At 48.0% G+C, this 21,260-nt stretch overlaps 2 protein-coding genes across 5 annotated transcripts; one reads left to right on the forward strand and one right to left on the reverse strand.

Moving 5' to 3' along the window:
* The first annotated feature begins 1,985 nt into the window (after positions 1-1,985).
* On the forward strand, positions 1,986-13,555 carry LSM14B (LSM family member 14B). Of its 4 annotated transcripts, none has more exons than XM_059480966.1 (10): positions 1,986-2,211; positions 6,232-6,395; positions 6,738-6,873; positions 7,329-7,445; positions 9,210-9,380; positions 9,500-9,580; positions 10,568-10,729; positions 10,901-11,054; positions 11,737-11,916; positions 12,262-13,555. In XM_059480966.1, the coding sequence occupies exons 1-9, from the start codon at positions 2,091-2,093 to the stop codon at positions 11,906-11,908; spliced, it is 1,278 nt and encodes a 425-aa protein (XP_059336949.1). In that variant the 5' UTR covers positions 1,986-2,090; the 3' UTR covers positions 11,909-11,916; positions 12,262-13,555. The 4 variants fall into 4 exon arrangements, with proteins under 4 accessions (XP_059336949.1, XP_059336950.1, XP_059336951.1 ...); XM_059480967.1 differs by having other exon boundaries at positions 9,503-9,580; XM_059480968.1 differs by lacking the exon at positions 7,329-7,445.
* A 1,783-nt stretch (positions 13,556-15,338) lies between these two features.
* On the reverse strand, positions 15,339-20,868 carry PSMA7 (proteasome 20S subunit alpha 7). Its single transcript, XM_059481009.1, has 7 exons — positions 20,617-20,868; positions 19,293-19,419; positions 18,360-18,484; positions 17,010-17,132; positions 16,552-16,671; positions 15,939-16,001; positions 15,339-15,682 (listed from the first exon to the last, which is right to left on the reverse strand). The coding sequence occupies exons 1-7, from the start codon at positions 20,710-20,712 to the stop codon at positions 15,590-15,592; spliced, it is 747 nt and encodes a 248-aa protein (XP_059336992.1). The 5' UTR covers positions 20,713-20,868; the 3' UTR covers positions 15,339-15,589.
* Positions 20,869-21,260: the final 392 nt, after the last annotated feature.

Here is a 21,260-nt window from a genome sequence, read left to right on the forward strand (position 1 = left end):
TGCATATCTCTCCTTACCAGTGTACAGGTCATGCCAACTTGGTGTAGTTTTCTTTTTCCACACTGCTTTAATTAGCCTTCCTGGAGGATCCACATCACTCTGTTGGTACATGTGACTGTCTCTTTCTTCCCTGGTATTAAAAAGGGAAAAAAAAGTGAAGGAATAAAACAATCATAATAATACCTTGTGTTGAATAAGGAACAAAGTACTGGAAGTTACAGGTGTTTATGAACCAGTGACATTTTGGTTTGCATAAAGAAAACAATAAACTGAGCTGCAAAACCTGGAGCCCCATTTATTATTACAAAAGAAAATTTTAAGAATGGAAATAAGAATTGTCAATTTAAACATACTGTGGAGTTGGAAGATGATGACCAAAAAAGGGAGTTCTGTTTCTCTACCTTTGGCTGCACTATTGACATAAGTTTTTCATTATAAATATTTTTTGTGGCTGTCCCAAACAGTAACAGTTTTTCTATTTTTTTTCTATTATTTCTTTCCCTATTATTTCTCCATTTAATCTTTTCTACATTCAAAACTAGACAGTCCTCATACAGAGGAACTAGAGGTGTTTTTTCATTAGGGAAGTTTCTAACCATCAATTTGCCCACTAAAGGGCACTGTTTACTGCAGCAAAAAAGGAATCTCTGCTTTCCCTCTCTAAGTTATACTTAAGGCTGAGCTCAAAATCTAAAAAGGTTGACTTTAAGGGCTGAGTTTCTTATTCAAAATAACTGCTTTTCCAATTCATATATATTATTTTTTTACTTTATATTTTTTAGGAACTCTATGCTAGAACAATTTAACAAGAAGACTGCACGAGTGGAAAGGAAGCATCTGCCCTGTTCAGGCAGGGGAGATCTGCTCTTCAGGCTGTATAGACAGCATGAAGAGTAGCACATATATAAAATACATAAGGTCACAGGGCAGACAGTTTGGGAGAACAGCCCTGCGAGCCGTGGTGGGCAAGGACGCGGGGATGAACCTGTGGGCTGCGTTCTCGCGTGTCGCTGTTGTATCGCTGATGGAAGGATGTAACCAAGGCACGGGCGCCCGCGGCTCCAGCAAACCTCCCTGCTCTCAGACAATGGCTCCCGCTGCATTGTCCGCGGCTGCTGCCTTTGAATCTTATCGAGTCACACAAATTAGCGAGATCCGCGCACTCTGACCCGCTGCCCGAAACGCAACTGCCCTGCCTGATCCCCTCAGCCTCCGGCCGCTGAGTGATCTCCCCTCCGTGGCCATGGCTGCCAGATGCTGCCGCTTGTCTCTCATTGACCCGCAGATGGCCGGGGAGCCGGAGAGTTCCCGGGGGACACCGCACGGAGCGGCCCCATCCTCCAGCTGCAGCCTGGCACGGGGTGACCGCCCCGGGGCGAGCCGAGCCGGGCCGGGTCACAGAACAAAGGCGCGGGGCGACCCGCACGGGGCAGGGCCCGCCGGGCACCCGCGGCTCTGCTGGAGGGAGAAGGGGCTTGGGCAGAGGCGGCCATGGTTGATCCGTGAGGGGAAGGCGATGGTCTCCTTCTCCCCGCGTTGCGCTGTGCGACAGCAGCTCTAGGACAGCGGAAAGGGGCAATGACACTCGGTAGAGAGGCAGTACCACACACGGGGTGAGGAGCCACACGAGGGGCAGTGGCACGGCCTCTGTGTCACAGAGCCGCCCTCAGTGCCACAAGGGGGACACTGAGGGCCCTCAGCCGCCCCCCGCCCCTCCCCGCGCGCTCCCCTCAGCCGCGGCAGCGCGGGAAGCCAAGTGCGCGCGCGCTCCCGCCCCGCCCCGCCTGGCCCCGCCCCGCCCCGCGGCGCACGTGGCACCCTCGCCCGCGTTGGTCACGTGACGCGGGCCCCGGGTGTTCCCCCTCCGCCCCTCCCCGTCTGACCCCGTCTCTCCCGTCTGGTCAATAGCGCGCGGCGCATGCGCGGTACCGCATCACGCCCCCCGCCGCCTCCCCCCGGCCCGTCTCCCTCCGCCCTATATAAGGCGCGCGCGGCGGGGTCCCGGCTCCGCAGTGCGCGTGGGCGGCGCGGCGGCTCCGCGCGGCTCTGGGACCCCCCTCCCCTTCCCCTCCCCCGGCTCCGCCGCCGCCATGAGCTCGGGGACCCCCTACATCGGCAGCAAGATCAGCCTGATCTCCAAGGCGCAGATCCGCTATGAGGGCATCCTCTACACCATCGACACCGAGAACTCCACCGTGGCGCTGGCCAAGGGTGAGGCGGGGCCCTGTGGGGGGCGCGGGCGGGCCTAGGCCGGCGCTGGCTGAGGGGACGCGGCGGGGGCCGCCGTGCCGCGAACAATGAGCGCGCCCGGGGCCCGCCCGCCCCGCGGGGCTGCGGCGGGGCTGAAGCCCCGGGTCCGGAGCGCTGCTGCTCTCCGTGAGTCAGCACTGACAGGGGCCGCGGCGGAGGGGCGGGCAGGGCCCGGGATGCTGAGCAGCCCTCGGCTCGCCCCGGGAGCTCCCGGGCAGAAGCGCTGCCGGCAGCGCTGGCTCCCTTTGCTATTGTCAGACGCGGGGAGGTGACGCTCGGTATCGCTGTGCGTGGTTCGGTTCCCCTCGCCCGGCTGTGCCCGGCTGTGTGTCGGTGCTCGGCTCGGGCCCCAGGCCGGCGCTGAGGAAAACAGTTGCTGTTGTTGTGTCTTTGTTCCTTGCGTGCTCGATAACTGGACTCTGCTCAGGTGAGCAGGGTGGGAGCTGCTGCCCAGAGCGCTGGGGGCCTCTTGCACGTGGGTCTGGCTCGCCGACCTTGCTGCTCCTCAGCGAGGCTTTGCATTGTTTCCCTGTAGAAATACTGATCATTATCTTGGAAACAGTGTCATTTGGGTTCAGTTGTCACCTGTGCTAGGAACTCCTGTATTTCACCTCAGTACAACCTGTCCTGTCTTGTTTAGTCCCTCAAACATGAACTTACTCCTGTGCTGCTTTTCAAGTCCAGCTTGGCTACTTCAGCTAATGTGCATCGGCGTTTTCTTGCCCTGAGTTTTGTCCTTCCTTGTTTTGAGAAGTTCACACGTTCTTCATTGCCTGCAGCCAGCCATCGGGGTTGTCCACAAAACAAACACTTTTTGTTTTGAAAGGCTGCCTTGCTGGCAGGAGGCACTGACTTGCCAGATTCACAACTACCCGCAAGGCAACGTGTGCCCCAGTGTTTACCCAGCATAATGATGTTTATATGATGCTGGACATTATTTAACACCCATTAGAGTGCTTTCTGAAGTTAAAAATGCGAGTTTTCTCAAATTCACTTTTTCTCTAGGAATGTAGCCATTTATTTAAATGCACAAATGGAGCTATTTGTGTTAGTGCTTGGCTCAAAGTACTGGAGAGGTTGCTGTAAGGATGCAGTTCCTTTCCTGAAGGTGCAGGAAGGTCTTCACCTTGACCCAGCAGCGAGTAGAAATGGTTCCTTACATAGTCCTGCCTTACACATTGCACTTGCTTCTTCAGAGCTGGTGTGTTTCAAAGGCATGTGTGATTAAAGTGCTTTATGATGTGAGTCATTATATGCTCTGGATAAGATTTCTGGCAGTTCCTGTATTTATTGGTTTCTCAGTGTTCAGTTTTGATGAAGTGGTTGTTGTAGTAGGTGGGGAATACATTTTTTCCTACCTAAAGAGCTGTTCCATAACTTTATATCACAAACCCTGCTTTTTGTAGTAGCTCAGAGGGGTTTTTCAAATTTAGAGACTTTGTAATTCTGACCTAATTTTGCTTTGCTATAAATGTAGCAACAATGTTGAAGTTAGTTAAGGCAGTATCAACTGCCTCTGTGGTGTCAGTGGTTTAATACACTTGATCTCTGAGGCCCTAGAAGGGCTATGAATGACTGACGTGCTGTTGAAGTTGTCCAGACTGCAGGTAAATTGTTGTTAAACCCTGGATGCCACTGTTTAAACACTTCCATGTGCAGTACAAGTGCCATTCTCTTTAGTTCTATCATAAAGAAAAATTTAAGTTGAAAGAAACCTCAGGAAGAAATCTAGTTCAGCCTCTAACTTGAAGCTAGGCTGACTTCAGTTGATTTATATTTGTTAAACCTCAATACATGCAGAGAATCTTAAATGCTGGAGATTCCATGGGCTTAATTAATCACTACAAGAAAGTTGTCTGTTTTGTTAGAGGCTAAACTTAAATTGTAAACAAAGGAAGTTTAAACCCACTGCTGTCCTGTCAGGAACCTGCTCCCCCTTAAGTAGAAGTCTGAAGAAATTGGAGTTTTTGAACAAAAAATATCCATGTAAGCTCTGCTTTCCAGTAGGTCTTGCTGTGCTTCCTGCCCCTTCAGAGCTTAAGCTCGACAGCCCTACACGAGTAGGAACTGTGTTGTAATCCAGGAGCTGCAGTGCTGTGGGATTGATTTTCTGTTCATCTGCAAGCAATTGTCAGTAACCTCATGGTAGACAGCCCTTCCCACCTCCACAGGAACTTTAGCTGCACTCTGTGCTGTGCCACAAACAGTTAAACACCTGAGGTGCAGGGACAGGCAAGCTCAACCCCTCCAGCCCTGTTTTGTCTCCAGCAAGGACTTGGCTTTCCACCTTCCCTCTTAAAAACCTTGGGACCAACTGCAAGAGCAGCTTTGGGCTTTGCAGATCCTGTGTTTGTCCATGTGGAGGTTGATGGGCTGATCATGGTGCCTTCCAAGCTAGCTGTGGAATACTGCAGGAGCCCTGGATACCTTTAGTACATCTTGCCATGAGCTGTAATAATCTAATTTTGAACAGAGAGATCAGTGGTACAGTTGATGTCCAGAAGGCTACAAGCATTGCTTTCAGTTTATAATCTGCTTCTGGTTGACTGGGTTACAGCTGTAATATGATCAAACAGCAGCTGGAGATCTAAAATAACTTGGAGAGGTTATTTACCCCAGGAACTCATGGAAGATGGCCATTGAAAGGCAGTGACTGACAGCTTGTCCTTGTGCCAGTGAAGATGCCCCTCCTGTTAGGTGCAAGCTGAGGTGCTGAGCAGTGTGACAGGGACATTCTGGCATTCACCTGCTCCTTGGAGCTCACTGTGTGTTATCAGGGTGAAGGCCATTTGTGGCACTAGTGCTGCCTGGTGTGAGGTGAGCTCCCTGCATACACCTGGGACAGGACTCTGGAGTATCCCTGCTACACCTGCCAACACTCCTTGTAAGTTAGGAGCAGCATGGTGTGCTGGGGATGCTCCAGTTTTGGTGCTCGTTTTCCTGGGAGGATGTGGTGCCCCCATCTGTGTGACAGGAAGAGTGGCTTGTCCTGGTGGAGGTGTTTTAGTGTTTCTGTGATAACCTCTTAGAAGCAATTGAGGGAGTCCAATACAGAATTCTTCCACTGGCACAAATGTGCATCAAGCCAGTATGTGCTGGTGCTCATCTGAGCTGGGAGTGCCTCTCAAAGGCAGAAAGCAGCCACCCAGTGAACTTGGGAGTTTCTGTAACTTGTGGCTGAAATTTCAAGCTTTTACCTGTCAGTGCCACAGTGATGTAACTGTGCTATCTGTTTTCCTGTGCCAATAATCCAGTCTGACCTCTTCTTTCCTAATGGCTCAAATTAATTTATGCTTCTACCTAGCAGTTGCCACTGTCAGCTGAAGTCTTTTTTTTTTTTCCCCACTCTGATGTGTGACATTACTGGTTAGTGTCTGTTCAAGTATTCTGGTAGCTGGCATTCAGTAAAGCCTCCCTAAGCACTTAGATTTATCACTGATGGCTTGCTTTGTAGTCACATTAATCATAAAAACAGTGACACTGAAGTAGAGAGGGAATTTTAATAGGAAGCTTTTTATCATTGATAAAAATGTATTTATAATAATAAATGTATGAAACCAAAGGTGCAGATTTGAGCTCTAAAGCCTTCTATGATTTCCCCTTGCTGCTTCAGGGGCCTCCCCTGTGTCTGCTGCAGTTGTCTGGAGCTGAATGCCTGCATGGGACAGCTGCTGGGGGGGGAAGGAGGGTGCAGCACTGTGGGGAAGTCCTTGGGTTTGGAGTAGGATTCTTCACTCCAGCTGGTCTATGGTCTTTACCTTCACAGCTTGATGTAAACAAAACTGTTTACACAGGCTGCTGAAAAAGTTGGCATTTGAGGGAGCAGATGTGCGTGAGAAAGAGATGGAGGGTTCTGGAAGTAGCTGTTGTTGTTGTTACAAATGGCAAGTGTTGAAGGAATAGTGTTTGATTGCATGGGTGTGAGTTAGCAGAGTGCTGCAGTGGCCGTTCTGCACTAATGTCACCGTTTCCACGCTCCAGTGCGATCCTTCGGGACCGAGGACCGGCCCACAGACAGACCGGCTCCTCCCAGAGAAGAAATCTATGAGTACATTATATTCCGAGGAAGTGACATCAAAGACATCACTGTCTGTGAACCTCCAAAAGCTCAGCATACTCTGCCACAAGATCCTGCCATTGTCCAAGTAAGTTAGCCTCAAGTGTTGGTAAAAAGCTGAGATTGCTGTTGAAGGACTGCCTTTTGGTAAAAACTTAGAGAAATGAAGGCAAGTCAGTGTCTCCAGGAATCTTCGTATTATTTAAAGCATCCTGAATTTTGTTGTAATGTTTAAAGTAGCAGCAGCATTAAGACCTCAGTCAACAAAAGCCAGAGCTAGCTGAGAATGCAGAAAATCATAAAGAGGTAAACTAACCCTTCTCAGAATTTACTTAAGCTTTAGTAATGTTGTACATGAAGTAAAGAATCACTGCCAAAGCAAGCTGACTACTGGACGCTGTAAATGGAAATGTACTTTGTCTTGTTACAGTCTTCACTGGGCTCTGCCTCTACATCATCCTTTCAGCCACATGTGCCTTACAGCCCGTTTAGAGGTATGCCACCTTACAGCCAGCTTGCTGCCAGCTCTTTGCTTAGCCAGCAGTATGCAGCTTCCTTAGGTTTAGGTAAGTACAAACTTTACTTGCTAGAATAGAGGGATGGTCTTCTGTGCAGCTGCTGTGAAAGCAAATAACAGTAACTAACACCAAACTCCTTGCCAAGTGCCAGGCTGCAAGGAGCAGTGAATAAGCAGCTCACAGCTTTGTGCAATGGTTTTACTTCAAGGAGGCCTATGTTTCATTTGCATGTGCACACACTCACGTGAAAGAAACAAACTAAATAGCTGAAGTTTCTTTCTCAAATTAATGGGATTACCTGACAGTTGAGGCCAGTTAATTTCTAACCTAACCCACCTCACACCACATGTTAAAAAGCACTTGTATTTCCAGAGAGGACTGTAAATAAGCTGCTCTAATGCTGTTCTAGAGAATCTTGTATCTCTTTCCAAGTCCTTCAGATGTTTCACTACCTTGTCTTATCCATGTATCTTTGCTCTCTCTTCTTCCCTCTATCTCTTTAGAGAAATTGGTAAGCCCTCCAGCATCAGCAGCTGCTTCCAGCCCTAGTTCTTCTCCGTCTCCACAACCTGTTTCAGAGCCTGACATGTCTTCAGAGCCCCATCAGCTCTCTTCCAAGGGTAACAGCAGTTTGAGGACTCCAAATATTTGGAAGAACTGCATGGCACTTGCAAACACTGTTCTTGTTAACCCCTCCTAGAATGATAGTGCTTATATGGGTAATGCCAGTAGAACTAGTTTGTTTTCAGCTTTTTTTTTGCCTTTCATTATGTGAAGTGTGATTGCTCCTGTCCTAGCAGTATCAGTTATAGAGACAGGAGAAAGGAAAAGTCCAGGAGAGTGGATCCTCTTGTGTAAGTATCAGGAGAAGGATGAAGTTTAGAGATGCTAATGTGCTGCATCCTGTCCAGGAACATGTGTCACTATAGGGTTTGGGTGAGGAATTGGTCAGCCTTTTCTGGAAAAAGAAGCACACTGCTTCAGTTGTGGCTGGCCTTCTGGTTGGAGACTTAGGCTGATCAGAAATTTGGTTGTATTTTCTATAATTGAGGAAACATCAGGGTAGATTTCATGCATGCTGGGGCATTGTACCTTGTCCAGACTCCCAGTTAGTAAAGCATGATTCCTGAATAGCAGAGGTAACATGGTTCTGGGTGCTTGCTTCTGTGTGTAAAACCTTTAGAGAAGGTTGAGATACCAGACTGACCTTCCTCAGAGCAGGATGACCAGGTGCAGCCTGCATTTAAACATGATAATTGGTTTCATCTGGTTTTAGCTTAAGCATGTATGCTTGTGTTGGCATGAAGCTTTTTACTTACTCTCTGCTTTTGGCCATCTATCTGTACATAGTTTCTCAATACTCTGGCTAAACTTTGAAACTTTCTCATGTTAAACTTGCACATCAGCTTTGTCCTACTCAATAATCCTTAGGATATGTCTGTCTTCCTTGCAAGTTTTCCAGGTATACATTAACTGGGAACCTGCATGATGTAACCTACTGGGTATATCTCATGTTGCACTTGGGTGACCCAGAAGTGTCAGTGGCTTGGTTTGTGTGAACTCTTCAGCTTTTCACTTTTCTTGCTCTTTTAATATATTCAGTTAAAGTTTGCTTCCAAGCAGTTCTTATGCATAACTACATGAACCTGTAGTACTCCAAACCTTCTAATGAAACCTAGAATGCAGTGTTTCTTCTGAGTACTGAAGACTGTCACTTTTTAATATAATTGGTGTAAGGTATACCAAACCATGAAAAGTATTTACGTGTTTTGTAGTGTGAATAAATAAGCCTGGATGGAAGAGCATCAGAAGTCTTGGTAACACTTTGGCCTTGACCAAGAAGGAATTTAAAAGGGTAACTTTGAGATCCTGGTCTGGTTTCAGGTTTTCTTTGTCTGACAGCTCTAACAATAAGCAATGAAGTTGAAGGACTTGTAAAAGCAGCTTACAAAAGGGGATATAGCTGAGGTGCCTAAGCTTTTGCTGCAAAAACTTTTTGACAAAGTGGGGTAACTTTGTTGAACAGTTTCAAAATGGTGAATTTTTGCTTCAGATTTAAAGTTACCATGTAAAGTAAAATCCTGCATAATGTAGAAATTAGATTTTGGTATAAACTGTCTGAGAGACTGACTTGGCTTGGTTGTTTAATATTTGGTTTAAGAAATATTTGGGTATATTTCCTGAAACGGAGGCTCTGGATGTGAGAGCCATGACTTGTATGGCAGTGGTGCCTTACCTGGTGCCACTTAAACTTAGCCTGTAAAGATGCACACTCAAGGCTTTGAGTCATTCCTGACCAAATGGTTTCTCCCTAGAAGTGGGCAGGGTTTGAATGGTGTTGGCTCATTTTCTGAGAGGCACTCAGTCATTGGGATTTTTTCCAGGTGCTGGCTTTCCTTCTGTCCACCCAGTCCGCAAAAGCCCCATGGTAGAGCAGGCTGTCCAGACTGGCCCCGTTGACAGCATGAACTCCCAAAAGCTGCCCCCAGGGAAGGTGACTGCGGGGATCCCGCGCAGCGCCCGGCAGGTCCCGCCGGCCAACGGCAAAGGCAGCGGTACGTACACCCTGCTGCAGCCCTGAGCTGGGCTGGAGCAGCCTCCCAAGGGGCACTGCCACCCTGAGCTGCCTGGGGATTGCTCCTGTGCTCCTTTAAAGTTTATCCTTCTTGTTCAGTAGATACAGTTCAGGCAGCACCTGTGCAAACCCAAGGACAGGTGAATGATGAAAACAGAAGACCTCAAAGGAGAAGATCGGGTAGGTTAAGCTGATGCTAAACAGTCTCAACAGCCTGTGAAGGCAAGTGGTGTTAACTTCAGTGAAGGATTAACTGACAGAAGACTGGGAGAAAGCTTTGGGCATCCAGAGATGTTTCCCTAACAAAACAGCTTCTGGAGTCGCAGAAGTTCAGAACATTCCAGGGACAGAGTTCTAGCGCCTTTTCTAGAAAGTTGCAGGTATGTCATAAAAATCAATGCTGTGACTTGGCAGCAGCAACTGGATTTCTCTGAAACCTCAAGTGTATTTACTGGGAGAGGCGGCTTGTTTGAGACTTTCAGAGCTTTTGTAACAGACAGCAGCTATGGAACACTCACCTCCATAGAGCAGAATTCTTATTTCTCAGTGGCAGTATAAACATGGGCCAGAAGAAAGTGGCATTTAAAAGAGGTTTCTGCCCAAATAAAATGTGAAAGGATAGGAAACAACACTTCAGACTCCTGGGTCTTCAAATTAATTAGTGTGTAAAATGGGTTGTAGCTTATCCAGAAAGGAGTGGATAGCATCTCAGTCGGAAACCAGAAACTAGACAGAGTATGAGCTCCCTTTGTGGGTAGATGAGTCTTTTGGTGGATTTTCTGAGACTTCCTCTTTGCCATCAAGATGGGTTTTAGGCTAATTACAGTGCTGTGTTTGCAGGTGAAGAGCAGACAGATAATTTCCCCCACCTCCCTCAGCTTTTCTTGCTGTAGTGCTTGTTCTGACTTCCTCTCTGCACACTGGAAGGAAAGTTGGGTGCACTCTTAGTGGTAAGACTGACATCCAGGAATGCTGCTCAGAAAGTTAAAGTGTTGCTGTAATGTGTCTTCTACAGCCAAAATCAGAAGTTGCTTTCAAAGAGGTGTGGCCTAACCACAGGACTGGAAGCCAGAAACTCCTGAGTTCTATCCCTGGTTTCCTCTGGTCTTGAGCAAGCCATGTAACCTCCCTGTGCGTTACCAAGTGTTTAAACTCTCCTGCTTTCAGGAAACAGGAGAACCAGAAACCGTTCTAGAGGACAAAACAGACCAACTACTGTGAAGGAAAATACAATAAAGTTTGAAGGTGACTTTGACTTTGAAAGTGCAAATGCACAATTCAACAGAGAGGAGCTTGATAAAGAATTCAAGAAGAAACTAAACTTTAAAGGTTTGTGCCTTCATTAAATATGAATTGCTGAGCTAGTAGTAAACACTGCATAGACAAACTGGTTTTGAGAAACTGCATGATTACCTCTCAAATTTTGTTTGAGGGAGCAAGAGAACAGATGGCTCTGCAGTGTGTGCCTCAAGGAGGTGTAATACATTTCATTATCCTCAGATGACAAAGCAGAGACGGGGGAAGAAAAAGGGGACCCTGGAGTGGCAACCCAAAACAATGATGGTAACGCAGAGGAGGACCTGCTGGGGCCCAACTGCTACTATGATAAATCCAAGTCTTTCTTTGACAACATTTCTTCAGAACTGAAATCTAGGTGAGTGTTTTTTAAAAGCTTGGTTTTTAAATGGAATTTTAGGCATAAAATTTCAGACATAATCTGTATGATGTGGTTTAATTACTTAAAAATTTTAGAATAGACTTTAGACAGGAAATGTTGCCATGCATTTGGTAGCTCACAAGTGATGTGAACCAAGCTTCATGCAGTGGGATCAAACAAAAAAGCATTTCAGCTGATATGATACACTTGCCTAAACTATGATAGAGGAGTTTCTATTTCTGTTTCCCAGTACTGACTTTGAACCCATTGATTTTAAACAAATTCCTTATCTGGCTTGTGGGAGCGGAGGCGTCAGGGTCATGCTGTACTGAAGGTGCAGCTGGCACACAGGAGTGAGCTAAGCCTGGAGATGGGGCAGAGAGGTAGCTCTGGCTGTGGAAATGCATTAGGTTAAATGTTGGGAATATGAAGGGAAAGCTTCAGCTGTCACTGCCACCACTGATGCCATCAAGTGCCTGGAGAAATGAGACATCCCTTTGGTGTCAGCATGAGGGGTTCCTTGGCTCTGTGACTGCAGAGGGGATGGGTTAGAGCAGGCACACTGCAACTGGTGCCTGTTGCAGTGCAGCTTAACTAAATCAGGGGTTTGAGGCTTCCTCTCTGAGTGGGCTGGTGGTTCTTTCATGTTTGTGCTGAAGCTGAGCTCGGCCTTGCTCAGTTCCAGGCGCACCACGTGGGCTGAGGAGAGGAAGCTCAATACAGAGACCTTCGGAGTGTCCGGGCGGTTCCTTCGCGGCCGCAGCTTCCGAGGTGGATTCCGAGGTGGAAGGGGGAGTGGAGCAGCAAGGAGAAACCAAACCACTCACAGAGCTGGTACTGGCAGAGTGTAACTTCAGAGGCAAGTGCTCTAGCAAGAGTAAATACTCTCTCTGAGCCAGGTTTGTCTCTTACTCCTTGACTGAACTGTCTGTGCAGTCTGTTTTGCCCTCCAGTCTCATGGATATATCAAGAATTTTTCTTTGTTGGATCTGATTAATATTTCTAAGGGGTAGAAGGAGATAGGGGTGGTTTAACATGTTGATTTCTTGGTCTCACCTCTCTGTGAAAAAGCTCAGCTCAAGCAAGCAGCTTTTGGTTTCTAACTAAGCATTTCAGCTGATACAGGGGTGTGAGCTTTGCTATTTCTCTTCTTGGGAGAAGAGCCCCATAATATCAAATCTAATTCTACCTTTTTTCTGAATAGGTTCAAACATCTCTCCTGAGAAAATGAAACTGTATATAAAAAGAAAACAACCAACTGCTGCACTAACGTGGGAAAATGGTTCATATTGTGTACTGTCTCTGCTCAAGCGACAGAATTTCATGTACTACTGCTTATATTTTGGACTTACTTTGGACCAGCCACTGTCTGCTGGAATATTTTTTGGAAGAGGGAATGTGTTCAGGGGTACCTTCTTCAGGGTGTCTTTTCTTTTTGTTTGTGTTTTTCAAGTGCAGACTAACTTACACGGTTCTTCTTTCTGGGTCTCTCAAGGCTGCTATAGTCTAAGCTCAAAGTCAGACTCCTTTTCTGAACCCTGGAGAAGAGAAATCATGCTGTTTTAACACGGAACCAAAGCTCACTTGAAATAAACCAGCTATAATTTGTTTGTTCTGAGTAACCAAATGGATCCTTTGGTGCTGCTGGTCTCACGGATCTTGGCAGCAGGTGTGAAGTAGCACTTGGTATCTGGAGAAATGGATTCCTGGTGCAGAGGAGTTGTGTATATTGTCACTTGGGAATACTGGAGTGTTGATCATGTAGTAGTGTTTGACTGTACAGCTGTTTGTGGGCTGCTGCTGGGCTGGAGGTACCACAGGACCGTGGCTCTGCCTTGAGCTGCAGGGTGCTGGGAATGCCTGGGGCTTGGAGCTCCTGGCTGGAGTGTGGGGACACCATGTGGGATGGGAGCAGTGACTGTCCCCACTCATGTGCAGAGTTTTTGGCAGTAGTGACTGTCTGGGAAGGAGACCTGAAGCTCTGACTTGTTTGCCTCGGTTTGTACCTCGCTGGAGGCAGCACCAAATGCAAACAGTTCTCTGTACTCTGTAGACTGTGGTGGAACTCTTTGGAATGTTTTCATTCAACTAGGGATGGGAGACCATATAATGAAGCTTAACAGATGGGCATGTTTAATTTCTTTCCTCTATACCCCCATACTGTAAATAGTTTAGTTGTTTTTCTTTTGTTTTTAAAAATCTGTATGTGGGGAGAGGGCTGGGAGGGAGGGGTTACCTTTGTTTGCATGAAATAAGTGGGTTAAATTGCTATAGGCATGTGTCCCGTTTTTGGTTGGTAGGGAATTTTGTTGAAAAAGCACCTTGATGACTGAACCCCTTACATAGCTCAAGTTTTTTTAGTTATGCATTGACCTAGGTTACTGTAAAAGCTTGGATTTATTTTTGTAGGACTTTATTGCTGAGAATTAGAACATAGCAGTGGGGCTGCTCTTTGGAGTAATGTAAATTGTAATTATAATAAACATGTAAATGTTTAATGTTTCCCTCCACCTCTGTTCTGTACATAGCTCCATTACATCACTCCCTACACCTCCTCTGGCACCTGTCCTTGCAGGGCTCCCATCCAAGCTGCAGAAAGCCTGGCTGCAGAGCTCTGGCAAACCTGGCAGTGTTACAGTGCTGGAAAAAGGCTGAAACACCCAAATCCAGGCACTGCACATTGTACTGTTGCCCTGGTTCCCTGCTGGGACTCAGCCTAATGAGGGTGGTGTTACAGCAGCCTTGCAGAGGGAGGCCCTGGGGTTCCCCAGGAGCCAGTGCTGCTGCTGCAGGCCCTGGCCCACACCTCTGAGCTGGCCTGTGCTGAAATGCCTCACTCAGAGCTGCTCTGCCTCTGATTCTGCTGCTGGCAAAGCAGCCACTGTGGCTCTTAAGTGTGGAGATGGAATTGCACTGCCCTGGCAGAGGATGGGAGAAATCCTCACTGCTCCTGTGTAATCACCATTATTCACATGTCGCTGTGCCTTTTCAGTTGAGTGGGATCAATTCCCTTGTTTCCACAGCAAAGCTTCAGATCCCAGGCATAAGCTCATCCTGGATACTGCTGAAGTTGGTGTGAAGCCAGGTGCTGTCCAGGAGCAGAGGGGGCTGGAGGGTGTGACTGAGCCCCAGGGCTTGTTACCTGTGAGCCCTTCTTCCTCAGCAGCACTGGGGGCTCAGCTGCAGCCCTGCCCCACGGAAAATTCCCAGTGTGGGAATTTGAGCAGGGAGCCAAGTGCAGCTTTTTTCACTTCAATGTTTCAGCCCAAGGGCTGATAAATTAACCTGGTGTTGCAGGATGCTTCCTCTGGCTCTTGTGGTCTGATGTGTCCCTGAGCAGCAGCAGCACTGCTGCTTCCTTGGCCTTGACTCCTGTGGGATCCTCTGCCCACACTTTGCTGGGCAGCATTTCCCTGTAAACAGCTCTGGGCTGTGTGAGAGCCCAGCACTGAGATCTGCTGCCTGGAGCACCCCTGGAGTCCCTCAGTGCCCTGAGCAGGGGCTTGAGTACAGAGCTGCCCCTTGCAGGCTCCTGGGCCACATTCAGCCCTTGCTGCCAGCCCAGCCCTGCTCTGCCCCTGTCACACCCTCTGGGTGTGCAAGACTGAAGAGTCTTGAACCAAACTTCCCAGGGCAGTTTGGTTCTACCCACTTGGTGGGTACAAATGGGGAAACTTTTACAATAAAAGAGCACCTGTTCCTATTGCTTCAAGTACTGAGACTTGGGAGTGTGAGCTCAGGTGGAGAGGGGCCTGAGGCTCCTCTGAAATGAGGAAACATCTCAAACCATGGGGTGGAGAGGAAAGGAAGCATGTGAGGGCAAATTACCAGAGGAGAAAGTGAAGGGAGCTACAACTCTGTTGTATGTAACACTTGCTATAGTTATGGTTTAGCTCCTGGTGCATAAATCCCCCCTGGGAACCACACCAGCAATGTTTTACTCTGAACCAGACTTGGAAGCACCAGGCCATGCACCTCTGCCCTGAGCATGTGCCTGCAGCAGCACATTCTCATGCTGACCCCCAAAACACAACCCCCTCTGTCCTGTCCTTCAGCAGTAAAACACTCACAGGCTGCTGCAAGGCAGACCCAGCCTTTTCACCTTGAAAGGTGCCCATTAGGGAATAAAAACTCCAACTCCATATTAGTTATGTTGAGACCATAATACAACACCCAAGACAGCTGCTTAAAGTAAAAAAAAAAAAAAAAAAAGGGACATTCTGAGAGCTGAGAGCGTGCAGAAAGAAGCATTAAACAAAGTGAAGTGTCCAGGGAAAAAAATGCAAGCAAAGTCTCTGTCCTTTAATGGGTCACTGCTGCTGTTCTGTAGCCAACCAGATCATCCTGGGTAATTAAAATCCAAGGAACAGACAGGTTTTTTTTTTTAAATAACAGCTTTAAAAAAAAAATCAATAGGTTTATTGTATATCTCAAGAGAGCACAGTATGAGTAACTGGAATGCCTACATGTCTATACAGAATAACCCATCACTCGAATTAAAAAGAAGTAGCTAAGCAGGTGCATTTCATTCATCATGATGTTTTCTTCTGTTTTTTCTTTTCATTTTCTTCCTTTTCCTTTTCAATTTCAGCCACATACTTCTCAATTTCTTCAGGGTTTAGGATCTAAAACAGAAACATGGGTGACCCTCAGGATACCAATAAACTTAAGAGACACTCATGAAGTGATCCTAGTTCTGCCATGGGAAGAACTGCTGTTTATCTGAAAGCAGGTACCTGCTGCAGACACAACAACATTCCTTGGCCACTAAGAATAAACTGAAGTATTTGTCAGTGCAAAATGTGAGATTAAGTGCAGGCAGATCAACAAGGACAGTATCAGAGACAGGCTCAAGGGGAGAGAAGCAAACAACAGCCTCACCTTCAGTGGCTGCTCCCGTCTCATGACTGCCAGCTCGATGTTCTTCCCACCAGACTGCACCACCTGTGTGAGGCACAGGGAAGCTTTAGGAGCCTGGCCAGGAATTCACTCCAACAAACCCCCCTCAGGTCTCTTTAGAAGGAGAATAGATATGGATGGGGGTGTATTTCACTCCTTAGCTCTTAAGCTCTCAGCACCAGCAGCACTAACTCTCAGAAGGGTCTTCACAGCAGTGCCAGTGCCCTGGGCAGATGGAGAACACCCCAACCCCACCACCTGACCTGTGCTATTTTCTGTATCTTAAACTTCAATTAAAAAATAAAACATTCAGCACGTGCTTTAGCACATCTCTGGTGCATCTGTGTTAACACCCAGAACTGAAGTCTGTATTCCTCCCCAGAGCTGCTGGTAAGTTCTGTGTAAACTATGGAAACTGTTACCCCAAATATTCTGAACCTTGAATTCAATCCAACAGCCACAGCCTACAGTAAACAGCTCTCACAGATCCTTTGCAGTATTTCCTTGGGACATCCACAAATATTTTCCCATATTCACATCTAAGAAGTGAATCTGGACAGTGAAAAGTCACAGAAGAGATGTGAGGCAGCCTCACCTCAAGAAGAGCCTTGATGACAAGTTTAATAGTCAGATCATCCGTTTCAATGGCCTCATCAGTGTAGTTCTTCTCCAGGAACTCACGCACAGATTTGGCTCCTCTGCCAATGGCATTAGCCTGGAAACATTAAGGGGAAAAAGAAAATGAATGAGAGTTTAGAAAAGATTTCATTCAGAGTAAGAAAGGAACACAAAATTGTACAATTGCATAATCTGTCACACACAAGGACGGTGGCACAGGTGGGTTGGTTTTGGGTTTTCTTTGAAAGCAGGACAAGGCTTCCCAAGGAAAGCTGAACTGCAGATGGCCACTCTCGGCATTTGATCATTAAGGATTTCTGCAGCTGTGAGACAGCACCATCTGGCCAGAGAGCTCCTCTACCCCAATCCCACTGTAAAGGAGCCATGAACTCACAAATGTTCCATTTCCAGCAGGGACTGCCCCCATTCACTCACCTTCCAGGCATGGTAGGTGCCCGAGGGGTCGGTCTGGTACAGCCGGGGGGTCCCATCGAAGTCGAAGCCCACGATGAGGGCGGAGATCCCGAAGGGCCTGCGGCCGTTGCTCTGTGTGTACCTCTGAGCACAAAGGACACATCTCAGGCACTTCTGAACACGCTTCCAGGCTGCAAAGCACACTCTGGAGCAATTGCAGCCACCAGAATTGCTTTTAGCTGGCTCTCTCCATTAGTCAGGACTCTGTATCCCACGGAGCCCCTGAGGCAGGCAGGTGAGAGGTGGTTCCTGTCCAAGCCTGTTCCTACACCTGGTTACAGCTTCCAGAAGCACCTCCCCACCTACTGAGGCAGCCAGAGCCAACTCTGCAAGCCCCAGTGTGCCAAAAAATCCCAGGAGGACACCTGAAGAGTTTTCACCAATGACTGGCACTGATTCCACAGGAAAGAAATCATGGCAGCTCCTGCTGTGAGCAGGTTCCACTGGAGCCATGTCACAGCCCTCCTGGGACACTGCCAGCAAAGTCACTGCCATGTCACACACCAGGGCCAGGAGGGCTGACACCCACAGCAGCACAGCAGGAGCTGGGCCGGGTGTGTTTGCAACAGGGTGAGTGAGATTGGATACAGGAACAAAGTGAAACTCTGGAAGTGGTGCCTTGCTCTGACAGACCAGTGATTATTACAACAATCACATTATTACCATCACCACTGCTCCAACACATCTGTGCATAAGTAAATTAAATTTTCTCTAATTCTCGCTGGTGGCTGAAAAATCACTGAATAATACACTGGCAAATGAGTAATTTTCTCACAGAACACAGCTGGGCATATTTTGATGCTGCAATTCATTCTAAATTCATGACTATCAAACACAAAACATATTAAATACTGCACCACTTTGCTCCCCTCTTACCCATCCCTGCAATGGCTTTGCAGGAGCCATAAGAACAGACAGTGAGCAAGGCCCAGTGTTGTGGGAGTGAGATGAGCAGGGTGCTCCTCATGACATGGCACATGGAAATGTGCAGGCCTTACAAGAACTAATTGCTTTATCTTGGGGGGGTGAAAACTCAAACAGCACTCAGTTGTTCTTTTCCATTCCCAATAAAAACCTACAGTGTGTTTTTTAGCAGGTAAGTGGAGTGAGTGAGGCCAGAGCACAGACATTTGCACAGTTTGAAGAAGTGTCAGATATTCCAGGTGGTTCATGTTACACATGTGACACTCTAGTCCCACCTGTCACACACCTAATTGTACACAATGCATAGCACAGGCTAACACAGGAGCACAGAAAACACCTCTGCCAGGTGAGGACACATCCCCAGCAGCTGTGGGCAGCCCCAGGTACCTGTTTGAGGCTGGCAATGTAGCGTGTGATGTACTCCACGGTGACAGGGTCCTCCACAGTGAGCCTGTGGCTCTGGCACTCCACCCGAGCTCTGTTTATGACTATCCTGGCATCAGCTGTCAGCCCTGAAATGACAGAGTGGCCTCAGAGTCATGAAAACACCTCAGAACACCAATCTGGCCCTAAAAGGCCACAGGGTCAGTGTCAACAGCAAGGGAAAATCAAAGCAGAGCTCAAACTCTGAGGTTTGCTGGGCAAGAGCGTTTGTAAGGCAGCAGAAGGTGGTTAATGCACAAAAATAACCGAAGGATTCAGTTTACAGATTCCATGTTTGTGAGTTAGGTGACACATAATTCTGAACCAGGTAATGGGACTATTACTGACAGCATTCCATATCTCAGCTAATCTGCTGTGCTTATTCTCACACACATTATTCCTCATGCAGTCCAGTTTCATCTGCCCAGCAAACCTCATCTAGTTAATGAGGCTACAGCAGCATGATGTTAGCTGACAAAAGTGTGACCCTTTAAAAAAAAGATTGAAAGAAATTTAATTTTTATTTTACTTTTAGCTCATGCTGCCATTTTTCACTTGCAGCCTCATTTTTATTAGAGAAATTTCCTCAAGTTTGTGAGCACCCCTGCACATATCCCAGACCCTGGCTAAGGGAGCAAGGCAGGAGAAAGAACTGAGCCTCTCATTCCTGCACACTGAACCTAAACCCTGTTGTTTTAGTCAGTTAAATCAGATCTCCCCTTAAAAATATTATTGACACTGACACTCTAATTCTCCATATTAAAATAATAATAATAATAAGCTACTGTAGAAATACTGTGCCTCCCACAGTTCTCAGCCAGTCACACCCTGTATTTTGTGTTCTCAGATTCCACAAACACACCAAAAGCTGCCAAAACCCCTGAAGGGACCATGTACCTGCAAAAGCCATGCAGACATTGTCATCCAGGGCACAGATCTTCCTGACAGTTCTCTCATCCTGCAGCTTGGCCACTGACTTCTTCTCCACACCAAGGACAACAATGTCCTTCCCTCTTACTCCAACCTTCCAGGCATGAAAAGAAGAAGTAAAAAAGTTAACCCAGGTCCAAAAATCCTGACAGCTGCAGACTTTGCTCAAGTGAGCAGTAACCAAGCACAAACCCCCACTCTGTAACCATTACCTCAGCTTGAAGTCAGGATTTTATTTCCCACTCAACCCGGAGGCAGGACTGATGTAACAAAAATTGCAATGCATTTCAGGGTGCAGTTTCATCATCAGTTTACAACAACCTAAATCCCTGTGGTTCCCAAGAGACAGACTCAGCTCCTCTTACAGCTGTCCTTACTCCAACAGCACCATCAGTGTTTCCACAGCCACAAACACCCCACTAGTCCAGTGGCACTGCTCAAGCCAGAGCCCAAGGCACTGAAGATCAGGCCAAGTAACACCCACAGCTGCCAAAATGTTCTGTCTGTAACTGCTTTAATTCCTAATTCATACCTTGAATACAGCTTTTCCAACATCAGGGAGGAAAAAAAACCTTTGACCCTTCCCCTTCATTCCCACTGTTTCTTACAGAGGCACGGGAATCAGCATGTTCCAAATGTTTCCAAAAACATTAAACTCAACAAGAGACAAGATGGGTGCTTATATTGCAAGCTGTCTCCACTTTCACAGTATTTTTAATTTCTGAAAAAAACGAGGAATCTATTTGGCACTAAATCTTGTTATATTCATGCCCATCCCAAAGATGGTATATTGTCTTTTTGGTAATGCCAATTAAAACATACTACAACTATTAATACAGTTATGACTTTTTAAAATTAAAACTTACTATTGCTAGAACTTACTACAATCACTAATACAACGGTATTTGCAATTTAACACTTTTCTTCTCCTCCCCTAAATGAATTAAAACTTTCATTGAGCTTGGGACAGCTGGAAGCCGGGAGAAGCAATGCACTCCTAAGGGCTTCCACCGACGCGTTCCCAATGCCCGGGACTCTGCCTCGTGCCCAAACACAGAATATCACAATCTGTGTTTGAGAGAGGATCCCTCCGGGCCTGCCACCCCGCCGGAGAACCGCAGGCAGCTCGGGGCTCTGGGCAGCCCCACGGACCGTGGATCCCCCCGGGAATGTCCCGCAGCGGCTCCCGCGGCCTCCGGGCCCGCCAGGCCGGGCGCGCAGCGCGGCCCAGCCCCGCCACGGGCCCGGCCCCGCCGCCACAGCCCCGCCGGCCCCGCGGCCGCCGACTCACCGCGGTGGAGCCCTTCTTGACCGCCTCCTGCGCGTACTCCACCTGGAAGAGGTGCCCGTCCGGGGAGAAGACGGTGATGGCGCGGTCGTAGCTCATGGCTCCGGCAGAACCCGCACCGTCATCCGGGCGGGCCGGGGGCGGGGCCGCTGCGCTCTGCGCTGCGCACTCGGCGTACGCACTCTGCGCTGCGCACGCTGCGCAGCGCCCGGCACGCCCCGCAACTGGCGCACGCACCGCGCAGGGAATCCAGGGGGTTTGGGTGGAAGTGACCCCAAAAATCACCCCGCCCCATGGGCAGGGACCCCTTCCATTATCCCGGGTTGCTCCCAGCCCCGTCCATTGGACATTTCTAGGCATAAGGCAAACGCAGCTTCTCTGGGCGCTCAGTGCCAGAGCCTCACCGCCCTCGCAAGGAAGATTCTCCTAATATCTAACCTAAACCTTCTCTTTTCCAATGTGAACCCATTCCCCTTGTCCTGACACTCCACTCTCTTGTAAACAGCTTTGCTCCATCCTTGCTGCGAGTCCCTTTGAGGTACTGGACAGCCACCATGGGGTCACCCCGACGGCAGGCGGAACAGCCGCGATTCCCCAGCCTTCCCTCGCAGCAGAGTTGCTCCATCCCTGTCCCCGTGTCGCCGCTC

Source organism: Ammospiza nelsoni, chromosome 12, assembly GCF_027579445.1.
Source record: "Ammospiza nelsoni isolate bAmmNel1 chromosome 12, bAmmNel1.pri, whole genome shotgun sequence".
Taxonomy (NCBI): Eukaryota; Metazoa; Chordata; class Aves; order Passeriformes; family Passerellidae; genus Ammospiza; species Ammospiza nelsoni.